Source organism: Electrophorus electricus, chromosome 8 (assembly GCF_041902795.1).
Source record: "Electrophorus electricus isolate QZ-2024a chromosome 8, ASM4190279v1, whole genome shotgun sequence".
Classification (NCBI taxonomy): Eukaryota; Metazoa; Chordata; class Actinopteri; order Gymnotiformes; family Gymnotidae; genus Electrophorus; species Electrophorus electricus.
Window position 1 is genome coordinate 33,995,001 of NC_137504.1, and position 16,237 is coordinate 34,011,237.

At 42.3% G+C, this 16,237-nt stretch overlaps 1 protein-coding gene across 1 annotated transcript in view; it reads left to right on the forward strand.

Moving 5' to 3' along the window:
- The window catches only part of gpr83 (G protein-coupled receptor 83), a 35,805-nt gene that overhangs the window by 17,532 nt on the left and 2,036 nt on the right, over nt 1-16,237 (forward strand). Inside the window, exon 3 of the mRNA XM_081720228.1 lies at nt 1,345-1,478. Within this exon, the coding sequence (XP_081576354.1) occupies nt 1,345-1,478 (134 nt within the window). The remainder of the gene's footprint in view (nt 1-1,344; nt 1,479-16,237) is intronic.

The window sequence follows — 16,237 nt, forward strand, 5'->3', positions numbered from 1 at the left end:
TTAATTTACTAATTAAAGTAGTACACACTTCAAGTGAAAGATGTAACTTGCTGCATGGAGTTTGGTACAATTAATTTATCTTTCAGTGCAGGTTTGGTGTTAAGTTTTCAGTTTGTGGTCACCTTCTGCTGTTTGCTTTCACTCAGTTTTGCTGACGTACTAGCGTTACTTCTACAAACTTCTCAAAAACATCTCCGTAAAACAGAGTTCTTTTATTTACGACATCTCTTCATACGGAGTCGCTGATTATTAGTACAATTTCGTATTTCCTCACTTACCCTTGTCATAGCTAGCTATGTTAGATAACTATCTCACCAGATAACATCACATTAACTCTTTGGTTATATCTGACTTTAAGTACAGTAGCTTATTTGAAATTGACTTGGATATCCTTAGTAAAGGATGCAAAATAAGATGGAATATTTACTGTTGGAATACACACATGTCATTGTTATCAGGGGGCACAGTGAAAATGCGTCCTAATGTTCATAGTTGTAGGTTAGATGACTAGAACTGGGGGTGGAGTGGAGTAAATCAACTCTAGATTTATTTGTTGAATTTGACCTACTTTTATTGACATTATTTTATTAAGTGCATATGAGTAAAGACTAAAAACAAGGCAAGTAAACTCTAAAAGGAGAGTAAAGGTTAATTCATGTTTTAAAATGTATGTAAACAGTGTTTACAAACGTTTCCCCTCCACCTGTTCATCACAACATAACTTTTATGTATTTATACTGATAATGCAAAAAAACTGCAGAATGTAAAACAAACCTCTGATTCGAACAGAAATGTTTTATTTATTGTTGTGTCTGTTTTTGGCCAGAGGATTCTGTATGGTCGTTGTGTTCACCTCTCTGTATTTGCATATTATTCATCAGTATGTAAATGCTATAAACTGACAGTAAAATGGTCAACAGAGACCACAGCAATGCATCCCAGATGCCAACGCTGCATCTAGAACCCACTCTAGCGCTTTTCTTAGCTCATGTGCATAAATCAAAGCTTCCACCTATTGTCTCATTTCAAAACCGGTGTGCTGGAGCAGAACGAGAACACAGCCTGAACCATTTCACCGTGTAGACATGTTCAGCCTACGCGGTATGCCGCAGGGACTACTGTTAATACCTCAGCATTTCTGCCAAAATATGTATGCATAAATCTGGCTGTATAATATCTCCGCCACACTGTGTAATAATGCCTAAGCACCTTAAAGGGAACTTTGTTTTCTGCTACAAATACAAACACATAAATTAACCACTCATTAGAATAGTCAACGTTTATGTATACTTATGCTGATTGGGAATGTAGGTCTGGTTGCTGATTGGTGCATTCTCCCACCAGGTAGTGATGCACCCAATGAAGCAGCGAATGTCCTGCTTCCAGGGCATGGTCTGGGTCAGCGTGATCTGGGTGATGGCCACCTGCTTCTCTCTGCCACACGCCATCTACCAAACGCTGTTCCGCTTCGAGTTTGGGTGAGGAACATTCGACTGGGCACTGGTTTAAGCTTCACTCAAGAAAATGTAAAAACCACCACAGTGAGTGGGTTTGAGTGAGGAATATGATGAGGAACTGGGTGTTGGGAATGGGAAAGCTCAAATCCTAATGCATTGCACCCCCTATTGGTCAGTTCTGCAGTGCAGAGGTCAGCGTCGTTCTGCTAAGCTGGTGGTCTGCATTTGTGCTGTTTTTTTTTTGTTTTTTTTATGATGGGCCATACCAGGTAAACGCTGTCCTCAGCTAAAAAACCCACGAGCACTGCAGTCCTTGACTCATTTCAGCCAGTATGTCTGGTACCTCCACCACCCCTAGATCCTGCTCCAAGGCACGAATCCTTTATCTTGTCAGTTTGGCAGGTAAGTTCATTCAGAGTTCAGCCCTGACCCAGCTGGGTGCGCTTGGTCAGTCCAGTTCATGACCAGAGAACATACATCTAATAAGTAGAGCCCTGCCCACTTCACAGGAAAAATTTATTAATTTCACAGTCCTAGTTTCAATAGATTTCACAGGTTTAAGAAGACAAATAGTCTAATTCATGGCATTTATTAAATAACATTTAAATATGTAGCTAGCTATGATAGTGAGTCCAGGCTAGATGTACCCAAATATTGTCAAACACACAGATATTCTGTGACTTTGAGGAAAGAGCAGATAAACGCTTGAGCACTCAGGTGTAGACTTATAGTTTATTCCAGCCTGACTTGGGAATACTTGCTCTGGAAGGAGTGTTTGAAATTCAGTTGTGATTTTTCAACATGGGTATTTATTGACCGACAGAACAAATGGTGACCAAAGCAAAGCTTTTTTCCACACAAATATACTCAGATTAAATAAAGTGGGCCACCAGTTTTACAAGACATGAATGAATAATTGTTTTCTTTTAATTATTTTAGTATCAGGGTTTTTTTCTGGTTGTTTTTTTGTTATTTTCAGTATAGCGCATTAATGGCTAAATTATTTGTGTGGACGTTTGTCTCTGGCACCTGACTGGTGGGTGTGTTGTGTGGATGGTGTGGGTGCAAACAAAAAAAAAAAGTCTCTCTAAACCTTTAAATGTCCCCAAAGCTTGATGACTCCACATCCTGCAACAGAGAAGACATTGACAAGCTCCTCCTCAATCAGTCCGCCTCTTGGAAGGTAAAGAAAGGCTGTGCATGTTCTCCCTGGCTCCTGTTCATAGGTCTGGACTTCAGGCTGTGTGAGGAACTTTTGAGGAGGAAACGCATCTGTTTGGCTCACAATTGCAGCAGATGCTCAAATGAAAGAAATAGACCGGAATGAGTCCAACATTTGATGTTGGAGCAAAAATAGATCATGGTCAGGAATATTGTCAAAATTCCATGTTCAAGCCTTTGATTTAAAGTTTAATTGTGTGATAGCTGACTACCAAACAAGCAGATGTGCCACAACATTCCTGCCACTTTTAGCCATGCAATTTCTCCCAGGATTGTACCTTTTTATATGCCCACTCTACATACACATCACACACACACAGTCTTTCAGCCAGCAAAGATTTTGCAACTGAACAGTGTAATTGAATGCCTGATATGAAAACTAAAAACCACTTAGAGTGTAGATGAAAAGGTCTTTAAGCATCATCCTGCCTGCTGCCGGTGTAGCTCAAAGCATTACAGTCAAATTGATTTAAACTGTGTTTCTTAACTGAACATAGTTGACTTTATATTAAGTATGGAGTCATTCTGGAATGTACAGCAGAAATGAGAAGTCCATTTATAAATCAAGACTGATATAATTATTCAGCACCTGTATTGATGATCAATTAATGTCCCCAAATGTTTCTGTAGCCAGAACTACCGAACTTTCTCTGGTTCCAGCTCCTCAAATGTGAATACGTTCTGTTTCTGTTAGTCTTCTGTGTTAGCAAACTGAAACTGCTGGTTTGACAAGAGATTCCATGATCTCATCCTGGACCTTACACAGCAGGTATTTGTACTGCAATTAAAGAATATTATCATTATTTATTAATCTGCTGATTATTACTGTTAGTTAATTGTGCTGGATTAATTGAGAAAATTACAAAGACTAATTAGGAAAATCAGAAGATTATTAATTTTTAAGACAAAATCCGTTGCTGTCCTACTTAAAAGTCTGACAGCCCGAGTGCCGCAGGGCAAGGAGCAGGACACGCAGACTGCTGTCGACACAGACAGACATTTAATTAACATTAGAAACAAATGATAAACAATAAATGTTAATGGCACTGACAGTTAACAATCCAGAGCAGTGTGAATACAGCGAGCGCGGAACAGCGAACATGAACGTGAACATATGTAAATAAAACAAAGAACTGGGTGCAGGCGTGTGCTAAAGATAGGGGCGTGGTTACAAACAAGACACACGTCACAATCAACAAAGCCAATAGTGAACTCCCACTTGGTGGGCTGTACCATGTGATCAATGAAAAGGGGCGCCTACCGTGACAAAAAGTATATTTCATCCTTTCAAGTTTCATGTTTCTCTACCAATCAAAACCATTGGTTTCATGGAAAGAAATGTGTTTCAAAAAATAAAATACATGCGATAGTATGCTAATACTGTACATGCTAAAGTATGCTAATAACGTACATGCTAAAGTATGCTAAAGTATGCTAATAACGTACATGCTAAAGTATGCTAATAACGTACATGCTAAAGTATGCTAATAACGTACATGCTAGAGTATGCTAATAATGTAACATGCTAATTGTGACACTGTCGGTAAAGTAAAAGAGTTTTTATTCTCCATGATTCAAGCGATAAAAAGAAAAAGGATGAAAAACAGACCTGCACTGTGAGGAAGTGCAGTATGCAGCGCGGTCATCTGACAACATTAAAGTACACGCCCAGCAAGCTTTGAAAACTAGGACAAAATGAGTGGAGCCAGCGAGTGGCATGAAAGTGAACTCACGATATTTTCGGAAGATGATTTAAGTGTTGACAAAAAGTTACCAAGATATCAGTTATATGGAAGCTTAGATGTCTGAAAAGTGATGACACATGGATTAAGATGCAAAATATGTCATTGGTCAGTGCAAACCAAGATGGGAAAAACAACACATCTTTTACAGGGCCACCACACGCACAGTGTGAAATTGCAGCCCATGTTATACCTTCCAAATTATAGCTCTGCTTACTGTACCAAAGCAACAGTAAATTGTGTAATCTTTTGCACCATTACCCCATATGAAAAGCAATTAAAAAGAATCAAGGCTGTAACAAGCATAGTTTCATTGATACAACATGCACATATGTAGCAGCATTATAAAATGATATATCGTGATAAATACTGACATTGATCGATATGAGAAAAAATATCATGGTCATATTTTTTTGCCATATCGCCCAGTTCTATGCTATAGGATGCTAATAATATACATGCTATAGTATGATCTTGAAAAATTGGCAGCAGTGAGGTTATCTGTGCACATTTGTAGTCAACAGACGTAACACATAAAACTGACATAACACTACAGTCAGTTCTTCTTGTGAGCTGGAACCACTAACAAAGCTTCTACTCTACAGTTTTCTGCAACTGTTTTTGGAATACGCCAAAACTGAAATGAAACATGAATGAACTTGTTTGGCAGAAAACTGGCAAAATCAGTGTGAAAGCTTTTCACATTATGGCATGAGAAATGTTTATTTTATTTCTTGGAACATATAAAATATATCAGACAGCACGATGGCTTGGTGGTTAGAACGTTTGCCTCTCAGCGCTGGGGTCTTGGGTTTAAGTATCTATCTGGGTGGAGTTTCCATGTTGTCTGTGTGGGTTTGATTTGCTATCTGGGTGGAGTTTCCATGTTCTCTGGGTGGCGTTTCCATGTTCTCTGTGTCTGTGTGGGTTTGTGTCTTCATCTGGGTGGAGTTTCCATGTTCTCTGGGTGGAGTTTCCATGTTCTCTGTGTCTGTGTGGGTTTGTGTCTCTATCAGGGTGGGGTTTCCATGTTCTCTATGTCTGTGTGGGTTTGTGTCTCTATCTGGGTGGGGTTTCCATGTTCTCTGGGTGGAGTTTCCATGTTGTCTGTGTGGGTTTGTGTCTCCATCTGGCTGGAGTTTCCATGTTCTCTGTGTCTGTGTGGGTTTGTGTCTTCATCTGGGTGGAGTTTCCATGTTCTCTGTGTCTGTGTGGGTTTGTGTCTTTATCTGGGTGGAGTTTCCATGTTCTCTGGGTGGAGTTTCCATGTTCTCTGTGTCTGTGTGGGTTTGTGTCTCTATCTGGGTGGGGTTTCCATGTTCTCTGTGTCTGTGTGGGTTTGTGTCTCTATCTGGGTGGGGTTTCCATGTTCTCTGTGTCTGTGTGGGTTTGTGTCTTCATCTGGGTGGAGTTTCCATGTTCTCTGGGTGGAGTTTCCATGTTCTCTGTGTCTGTGTGGGTTTGTGTCTCTATCTGGGTGGGGTTTCCATGTTCTCTGTGTCTGTGTGGGTTTGTGTCTCTATCAGGGTGGGGTTTCCATGTTCTCTGGGTCTGAGTGGGTTTCCTCCCACAGTAAAAACACATGGAGGTTAGGTTGACTGGATACACTAAATTGTGTGTACGATGTATATACACACTGTGTGTGTGAATATGTGCATGGCTGGAGCTCTGTCCTGGTCTGAACTTCCTCCCCTTCCCCTGCACCTGGTGCAGTACCCCAGGGGGCTGTGGTTTCTGTTAGAGAGTACACTGTGTGCACATTAGCTGCCACATCTCATCAGTGTGTGATTATAAAAGCTGATATTTGTCTGTAAAGTGTCCTTGAGAATGAGAAAGGTTCTATATAAACGTTAATAATAATAAAGGCCCAACGTCTGAAAAGAGGCCCAGTTTATGTTTCACAAACACCACTGTGCTTCCATGACTTGGCAATAGGTCATTTCTTTTGGTCCAGTGAAGCAAGACACATCAGTGATTGTCCTTAGTGCACACTCTGAAATCTGCCGTACAGCACTTCAAAGGTACAAGGAAGGTGTTTTGGCTAAGCTAGGGTAAGTACATATGCGAAACCCAGAATCAGGGCCCAGACTGAGGCGGCTGAGGTCAGTCCATGCAACACTGTCATGCCCTCAATGCCAATGCCAATACCAATACCAATGCCAACTCCAGTTCCAATCCCAACTCCAGTTCCAATGCCAATGTCTTCAGGTGGCTCCTGCAGTCCTTCCCCTGCTTCCGAATGACCAACCCTGCGATGGTGAACTGCTCCAGGTCCTTCCAAGCATCCTCTGCTCTAGAGTCCTACAGTAGGGTACATTTCAACCCCCCCCTCCCAAACAAACAAACAAACCAGGAATTACTTTTTGTTGTTATGCAGTAATGCACTAGGAAAGGAACAGAAATGTGAAAGCCCCAGTCTTAGTCTGGAATAACTCTGAGATTATGCAGAAGCCTGAACAGATCACAAAACTATTATCTACCTCCACAGATTATGAAGGATGCCAAAAGTGATCGGACTATCAGACTATCAGACTGTGTGGATTTGGTACAGGATTCAGCCAAACACCTCACGATTGTCAAGGTCGCATATTAAGATGCGGTAAAAGGGACAAGGTAATTTAAAGATACACACCAAGATATGACACCAGAAAAGTTTGATATTAATCAGACCTATTATTATTTTGGCAGGTTCATTATTTTGGCCCCCGATTATGTATAATCTGCAGACATTTCAGTTGAAATGAATCTTACATTTTTTTTAATTATACAGTCAAGTATACATGTGTTTATTACTTAGTTCATTAAACACTCTAGCTTTGTCTTAGTTGGATAGTTGGAGAGAATTAGAGTTTATTTGTTCAATATGATATTTACAAAAGAAAAATGAAAGTCATATTGGTTAAAGTTAAAAGCTTTAACTTTTAACAATGAACTCATTCGTAATAACAAATCTTAATTACTTTACAAAAATGTTTTTGATCCAATATGTTGTTTAATGTTTACTAGGCAGTAGATTTTGTATGAGATGAGTTCTTTGTGGAGAAAATATTACAGTCTAACTAGGCTTGTTCTTGCAGTAGAGAATATCTCCCTTTTACAGAACTAGTATAAATCTGTGATATTTTGTGTGTCCTTTTATCAAGATGCGCTTACATGCATATTACTGTTGAACTAGATATTCCTTGATTCATATGCTCATATGCTTCACTGGTTCAACTACATTAAAGTTTTTCTTATAATAAGCCTTTTGCCTCCAAGCAGTGAAAAGCAAACCTTTATCACGACTGCTATTTTCACAGGGTTTGTCTTACAGAATGCACTGGCTATCTTTACAAGTACTGACAGGTCAATCCACCATCCATGATCTGGTAATACTTGGCTAACAGTCTTTTGAGTAATAGGGAGAGAAAAGGGCCAATTTTAGCAAAACTATTAGGCCAGCTACATTACTAGATGTTGGTGAAGCTAAAGTTAAAATTGTCAAGTGCAGGTGATGCCACCACATCACCTGCACTTCCCCTTTGTTTTCAGTTCAGTCCTGTGCAGAGAGCCACAGTTGCACTGCATCACTGCATTCTGCTTGCAGAGAGCCACAGTCGATTGCACTGCATCACTGCATTCTGCTTGCAGAGAGCCCCAGTCGATTGCACTGCATCACTGCATTCTGCTTGCAGAGAGCCACAGTCGATTGCACTGCATCACTGCATTCTGCTTGAACTAAGCCGTATCATGCGTGTGAGAACCTCCATAACTTACCGTGAGTAGTCCAATCAGTAGTCCCAGGCATGAATTTCACTGTCAGTCCAGGAAAATACTTATGAGAAAAATATTTAAAGTACATTTAATATATCAGGCACAGTGAAATTTCTCTTTAATGTCGAACTTGAGTTGTGTGCAGTTAGGTTCTATTACACATGGCCATCACGGCGCATTACATCACTTGGTAACAGTTTAAGGATTAAACTGAGTCTTTTTTTCGCCAGTTGAAAAACTTTCACAACGGCTCATTATTACACTGGCTTAACAGTAACCACCAAGTGATTTATAACTGGAGTTTTCACACAGCAAGCATTTATCACCATCCGCTCCCTTGTAAACACGACGACAGCCCTTTCTAATTCCGCAGGAAGACACAGCGGCATGCATAAACCCCCGAATTCTGAGCAAACGTAAGCTTTAGCTTTAGCAGTATTGCTAACTGTGTGCTTCTAAGCAGCTATACCAGTACACAAAATAAATACACAACTTTCAGTTACAGTATTTCACCATGAGAGTCCTCTACACAAGTTTCTTTTCATTCGCTAAAGAACAAAAAGGCTTTTTAGCTAGTTCATGGCCCAGTCTCGCAAGCAAAACTGGTGTAGCAGCAGAGAACAAGTGTAATAGCTACTGACCAGCTAAAGTATCACTGGGCTATTAATGTTACTAGAAGTGTTACACTACAGTTAACTGTAAATATAAACATTTTTCACAAAACCAGCAAAAACCTACCAAAAATGTTATGCTAATTTAAAACTTGTTAACGTTAGCAGGACTTAGCGATAGCTGGTTGGTTCAGTGAATTTACAAAAATATTAATACAATTTGGCCAACTGAGGTAGATCATTTTGCATCTAAAATTACATGTTACTTGGTCATTACTTGTTCAAGATATATTTTTATCTTGCATTAGACTTGCTTTCTTTTTGCATCACCATAACAATAGAAAATGGCGGCTCAAGTTCAGGAGAAAAATGGGGAAAGCCATAGATATCATAGCATGGAAATAACAACATCATAAACATCAAAGCATGGACATCATGACATCATAGACATCATAGCATGGAAATCACAACATCATAAACGTCATAGCATGGACATCACAACGTCATAGACGTCATAGCAAGGACATCATGACGTCATAGACGTCATAGCATGGACATCACAACGTCATAGACGTCATAGCAAGGACATCATGACGTCATAGACGTCATAGCATGGAAATCACAACATCATAAACGCCATAGCATGGACGTCATGACGTCATAGATGTCATAGCATGGAAATCACAACATCATAAACATAGCATGGACATCACGATGTCATAGACGTCATAGCATGGAAATCACGACATAATAAACGTCAAAGCATGGACATCACGATGTCAGATGCACAAGAGAAACTTTAACTGACATACTTTGACTGAAACAAGAGTAAACTTCCTACTGCACCAGTGCCCTGTAGCATCAGGCATAATCAAATAAATCACTTGATAGCATCGAATGTTCTTAAAATATTCACAGTACATCTATCAACATCAAATTTCTTAGGACTAATATAAGTACCTGCTTACAGATTTTCAGCTGTCTACCAGCAACCTTTTGCCAGAAATCCCATACTGAATACACCTACTGGAAAATACTGTGTAGCTGCTGAATAATTTCATGTATACGCTCAAAAGTGTTTGGTTTATTTGACAAGACCCTGATGGATCAGGAAATGTAGAGCTGTATGTAGACTGAAGCTGAATCTTCAGCATCCACATACACATTATACACCCCAAAATAAAAGGTGCTTTTTGTTTTTTGATATTTTCTTCTATATTTGATAAGTTGAAATGGAACCCAAATGATGGACAAATAAGCCTGGATGTGAATGGATGTCTTGGCCCAAGTGTCTACTTCAATTTGAAAGTGAACAAGTACAGATCGTTCAAAAATAAGCTTAAAACTGGAAGTGCACTTAATATAGTTAGAGAACCACTTCTCTTCTGAAGTGATATAGTAAGGAGTATTAATCCTAATGAATTGTACCATAATTAATTATTTATGTTGGATTTCATAATAAGTTGTAGCACTTAAAGTTTTCGTGCATTGAAATCCAGATTTTAGTTGCACTATTCAAAACTGCAATAAAATCTCATGTTTTTACTATTATCTAAAATAACATTTTTTAAAAGTAATGCATCTCTCCAGGCATGTGAGCACAGTGTAACAGAAGTGAAATAAGGGTGAAGAACACACTGGAAAGACGTAGACTGCGCATCAGACGATCCATTCCTTGTCTCATAGTAATGTAAGAAACTATGATTACCTCCTACCATCACCATGGAAAATACTACGTGATATCACTGTAAAAAATCCAGAATTGCTCTGGGAGTAAAAAATATCTGTGGGCACAACATAAAATATGAAAATAGTTGGTCTTATCCATAAAAAGGTCTTATCCATGTATCACCATGTATATAATTTTTTTTACCATCTCTATAATTTTTGTCCTTTAACTTAAAATATTACTTTCAGAAAACAAGCATCTATTAAAAAGACTCACTTTTAGTTATCACAGTACTTTAAATGTAGGGCCAGATAGTCCTAAAATAAAGCATACTTAATTATGTTAAACACAAAACATATCTGATTATTATGCATTTTTTTTAATATAATGTTTTTTAAAAAGTTCAAATGTAACATGTTAATGTAATTTACAAATAAACCAAAGCAATACAAAAACAGTAAGAGCAAAATAATACCTGTTTGTTCTGGTCTGCATTTACTGTCTTTATTTTTAAAAATAAATACATTAGATCTCTTCCCCAAACCTGCAATTTCTTCTGAGATCCAGTCTGCCTCCACACCCTGCACGACTAGTCCCACAGATCAAGGCGGGTCCCTGGCCAGGTTCCCCTGTTCAGATCCCATGTGCTGTTCTCATCCTCCTTCTCTAGACAACCTGGTTCAGCTGTACAACTGTTCAAAATCTCTACACTCACTGTGCTGAGGTCTGTGCTGCAGTCTGTGCTACTGTCTGTGCTGAGGTCTGTGCTGCAGTCTGTGCTACTGTCTGTGCTGAGGTCTGTGCTGCGGTCTGTGCTACTGTCTGTGCTGCGGTCTGTGCTGCGGTCTGTGCTGCGGTCTGTGCTGAGGTCTGTGCTGCGGTCTGTGCTAATGTCTGTGCTGAGGTCTGTGCTGAGGTCTGTGCTAATGTCTGTGCTGCGGTCTGTGCTGCAGTCTGTGCTGCGGTCTGTGCTGAGGTCTGTGCTACTGTATGTGCTGCGGTCTGTTGAGATCTGTGCTGCAGTCTGTGGTGAGGTCTGTGCTGCAGTCTGTGGTGAGGTCTGTGCTGCAGTCTGTGCTGCGGTCTGTGCTGCAGTCTGTGCTGCGGTCTGTGCTGCAGTCTGTGCTGCAGTCTGTGGTGAGGTCTGTGCTGCAGTCTGTGCTACCGTCTGTGCTGCAGTCTGTGGTGAGGTCTGTGCTGCAGTCTGTGCTGCAGTCTGCTGCGGTCTGTGCTGCAGTCTGTGGTGAGGTCTGTGCTGCAGTCTGTGGTGAGGTCTGTGCTGCAGTCTGTGCTGCGGTCTGTGCTGCAGTCTGTGGTGAGGTCTGTGCTGCAGTCTGTGGTGAGGTCTGTGCTGCAGTCTGTGCTACCGTCTGTGCTGCAGTCTGTGGTGAGGTCTGTGCTGCAGTCTGTGCTGCAGTCTGCTGCGGTCTGTGCTGCAGTCTGTGGTGAGGTCTGTGCTACGGTCTGTGCTGCAGTCTGCTGCGGTCTGTGCTGCAGTCTGTGGTGAGGTCTGTGCTGCAGTCTGTGGTGAGGTCTGTGCTGCAGTCTGTGCTGCGGTCTGTGCTGCAGTCTGTGGTGAGGTCTGTGCTGCAGTCTGTGGTGAGGTCTGTGCTGCAGTCTGTGCTACCGTCTGTGCTGCAGTCTGTGGTGAGGTCTGTGCTGCAGTCTGTGCTGCGGTCTGTGCTGCAGTCTGTGGTGAGGTCTGTGCTGCAGTCTGCTGCGGTCTGTGCTGCAGTCTGTGGTGAGGTCTGTGCTGCGGTCTGTGCTGAGGTCTGTGCTGCAGTCTGTGGTGAGGTCTGTGCTACGGTCTGTGCTGCAGTCTGCTGCGGTCTGTGCTGCAGTCTGTGGTGAGGTCTGTGCTGCAGTCTGTGGTGAGGTCTGTGCTGCAGTCTGTGCTGCGGTCTGTGCTGCAGTCTGTGGTGAGGTCTGTGCTGCAGTCTGTGGTGAGGTCTGTGCTGCAGTCTGTGCTACCGTCTGTGCTGCAGTCTGTGGTGAGGTCTGTGCTGCAGTCTGTGCTGCAGTCTGTGCTGCGGTCTGTGCTGCAGTCTGTGGTGAGGTCTGTGCTGCAGTCTGCTGCGGTCTGTGCTGCAGTCTGTGGTGAGGTCTGTGCTGCGGTCTGTGCTGAGGTCTGTGCTGCAGTCTGTGGTGAGGTCTGTGCTACGGTCTGTGCTGCAGTCTGCTGCGGTCTGTGCTGCAGTCTGTGGTGAGGTCTGTGCTGCAGTCTGTGCTACGGTCTGTGCTGCAGTCTGCTGCGGTCTGTGCTGCACTCTGTGGTGAGGTCTGTGCTGCAGTCTGTGGTGAGGTCTGTGCTGCAGTCTGTGCTGTGGTCTGGAGTTCCTTGGCTATTATTGTGATGAAATTAAAATCGTTTGCAATAATGTATATTATTATAGTCCTTAAAATTCTGCATACCTCATTCTGGCTAGAAATGTCCTTAACTCTTAGCATACACTTCATTAAAGAGGGCTTTTCTCCTGAAACATACTTACACATGTTAAAGCAGTCCATTTAAATACTACATAAATACTTCACTTTTAATTACTTAACATACTTATACATGTAACGGGACACTCCCCACCACGAGTCACGTGGTACAGCCTGCCACATGCAGGGAGGTTCGCTCGTGTTTGTAGCCAGTCCCCCATGAAGGCGCGCACCTGTACGGGGTTAGTGGGTGTGTGTCTATTTAAACCCTGTCAGTGCGTGCCTCGCCGTTGGTCTTTGTTTGTGTGTCAATCAGAACATACGTTAGTGTCCATGTTTGTCTAGCCTGTGTTTGTAACAATCTTTATCATTAGTGTTAGGTGTGTCTGTGTTCATTGCTGATGTTGCGTGAGTGCCACCGTTATCTGTTGCATGTCGTGTCATTAAATGTTTCACAATGTCGAGGGAGTCTGTGCGTGCTGTTCCACGCCCTGCAGCTCTCGGGCAACGTTACAATACATGTTAAAGCAGTCCATTAAACACTAAATAAATACTTCACTTTTAATTACTTAACATACTTACACATGTTAAAGCAGTCCATTAAACACTAAATAAATACTTCACTTTTAATTACTTAACATACTTACACATGTTAAAGCAGTCCATTAAACACTAAATAAATACTTCACTTTTAATTACTTAATATACTTACACATGTTAAAGCAGTCCATTTAAATACTAAATAAATACTTCACTTTTAATTACTTAGCGTACTTACACCTGTTAAAGCAGTCCATTAAACACTAAATAAATACTTCACTTTTAATTACTTAACATACACATGTTAAAGCAGTCCATTTAAATACTAAATAAATACTTCACTTTTAATAACTTAACATGCATGTTAATGGTGTTAACATGGGCCCATTAAACAATAACTAAATACTTTTTGGCTTAGATTTGTAATATGTACAAATGTAATAACACACACTCCTGCCCCGATCATGGGTGGAACACACCCTCCTGCCCCGGTCATGGATGGAACACACACTCCTGCCCCGATCATGGGTGGAACACACCCTCCTGCCCCGATCATGGGTGGAACACACACTCCTGCCCCGGTCATGGGTGGAACACACCCTCCTGCCCCGATCATGGGTGGAACACACACTCCTGCCCCGGTCATGGGTGGAACACACCCTCCTGCCCCAGTCATGGGTGGAACACACCCTCCTGCCCCGATCATGGGTGGAACACACACTCCTGCCCCGGTCATGGGTGGAACACACCCTCCTGCCCCGATCATGGGTGGAACACACACTCCTGCCCCGGTCATGGGTGGAACACACACTCCTGCCCCGGTCATGGGTGGAACACACCCTCCTGCCCCGATCATGGGTGGAACACACACTCCTGCCCCGGTCATGGGTGGAACACACCCTCCTGCCCTGATCATGGGTGGAACACACACTCCTGCCCCGATCATGGGTGGAACACACACTCCTACACTGATGGCTTTTGAAATACCGTATAACATGCATCTTTCCAAACTACTGAATACATTTGTGAATATCACCTGTTTTACATGAACCTGAAAGGGCAGTCACTGGCACAAGCATGGTAGTGACTAGCCATTCTGCATCGTTACATATCTCTAAAAAAGAAGAAGAAAAGACATTAAACAAGAATTTAGGAAAATGTACATACCCACCATGTTATGGTGCTAAACGTGAACACGCTGCGAAACATGATAGAAACAGAGAGAGATGTGGCGTCAGTTATGTTCAATAGTTAACTAATGATCAAAACACCCAACAGTGTTCATCATAACTACATGTAAGGAAAGTCATTTTGATAGTTACCTGCATTTAACATTAATTAGAAACTAGGTGGTGAATATTCAGAACTATTAACAAGCACTTAAACAGCAGAGTCAAGGCTAGAAGTTGCTGACGGTGCATTTTTTAAAACTAATGTAGCTCTGCACGTGACGATACTGATGATCTCTAGCATGCAGTTAAGGCACGTGTCTGCTCCTTTTCCCCCATTTTTCCTGCATTTCATGGAAAATCATGGAAGATTTCATGAAAAAAGGCCGATCTAACAGCATGGTTTTCCCTGCCGTGAAAACCTAATGATTTGTAACGTGTTGCAGACCTCAGCATAAGAGCTCAAATAAGATTAACACTTTATACACTCACATCTGCCCCAAGGTGGGGTGTGTGTGTGTGTGTGTGTGAGAGAGAGAGAGAGAGAGAGAGAGAGAGAGAGAGAGAGAGAGAAAGAAAGAGAGAGAGAGAGAGAGGGAGAGAGAGAGAGAGAAAGAGAGAGAACGAGAGAGAGAGAGAAAGAGAGAGAGAGAGAGAGGGAGAGCACTGGACTGAAAAGTTCCATCTGAAACTGCTATCATAGATCTCCATTGTGTTGATGTAAAAAAAAATAAATAAATTTTGAAAGACCCCCCGAGTGCTGAAATGCAAGTGCTCAGAACACATTAATTATTGACTTCATCAGAATGTACGAACAGATTTCCTAGCACAGCATGCAGATGGCGTGGGACCAAAGCCGGAGCGGAACAGTTGAATTGGACTGGTGGTCCTCGGTGTCCCCTTGCTGAAAGGAGCAGTCTGTCGTGTGAATTACTGTAATCATGTGATTGTGGCATCTCTCACTTTCCCCCTCAGTCCTGCTCTCACCCTGTGCTGTCACATTAGTTCCCAATGTTGCTGTATGTGTTCTGTCACTCTTACACCCCCCTCTCTGTAGGGACAGGTCTGTAAGGGTGGTGTGTTCTCTCTCTCTCTGTAGGGACAGGTCTGTAAGGGTGGTGTGTTCTCTCTCTCTCTGTAGGGACAGGTCTGTAAGGGTGGTGTGTTCTCTCTCTCTCTCTCTCTGTAGGGACAGGTCTGTAAGGGTGGTGTGTTCTCTCTCTCTCTGTAGGGACAGGTCTGTAAGGGTGGTGTGTTCTCTCTCTCTCTCTCTCTCTCTGTAGGGACAGGTCTGTAAGGGTGGTGTGTTCTCTCTCTCTCTGTAGGGACAGGTCTGTAAGGGTGGTGTGTTCTCTCTCTCTCTCTCTCTGTAGGGACAGGTCTGTAAGGGTGGTGTGTTCTCTCTCTCTCTCTCTCTGTAGGGACAGGTCTGTAAGGGTGGTGTGTTCTCTCTCTCTCTGTAGGGACAGGTCTGTAAGGGTGGTGTGTTCTCTCTCGCTCTCTCTCTGTAGGGACAGGTCTGTAAGGGTGGTGTGTTCTCTCTCTCTCTGTAGGGACAGGTCTGTAAGGGTGGTGTGTTCTCTCTCTCTGCAGGGACAGGTCTGTAAGGGTGGTGTGTTCTCTCTCTCTCTCTCTGTAGGGACAGGTCTGT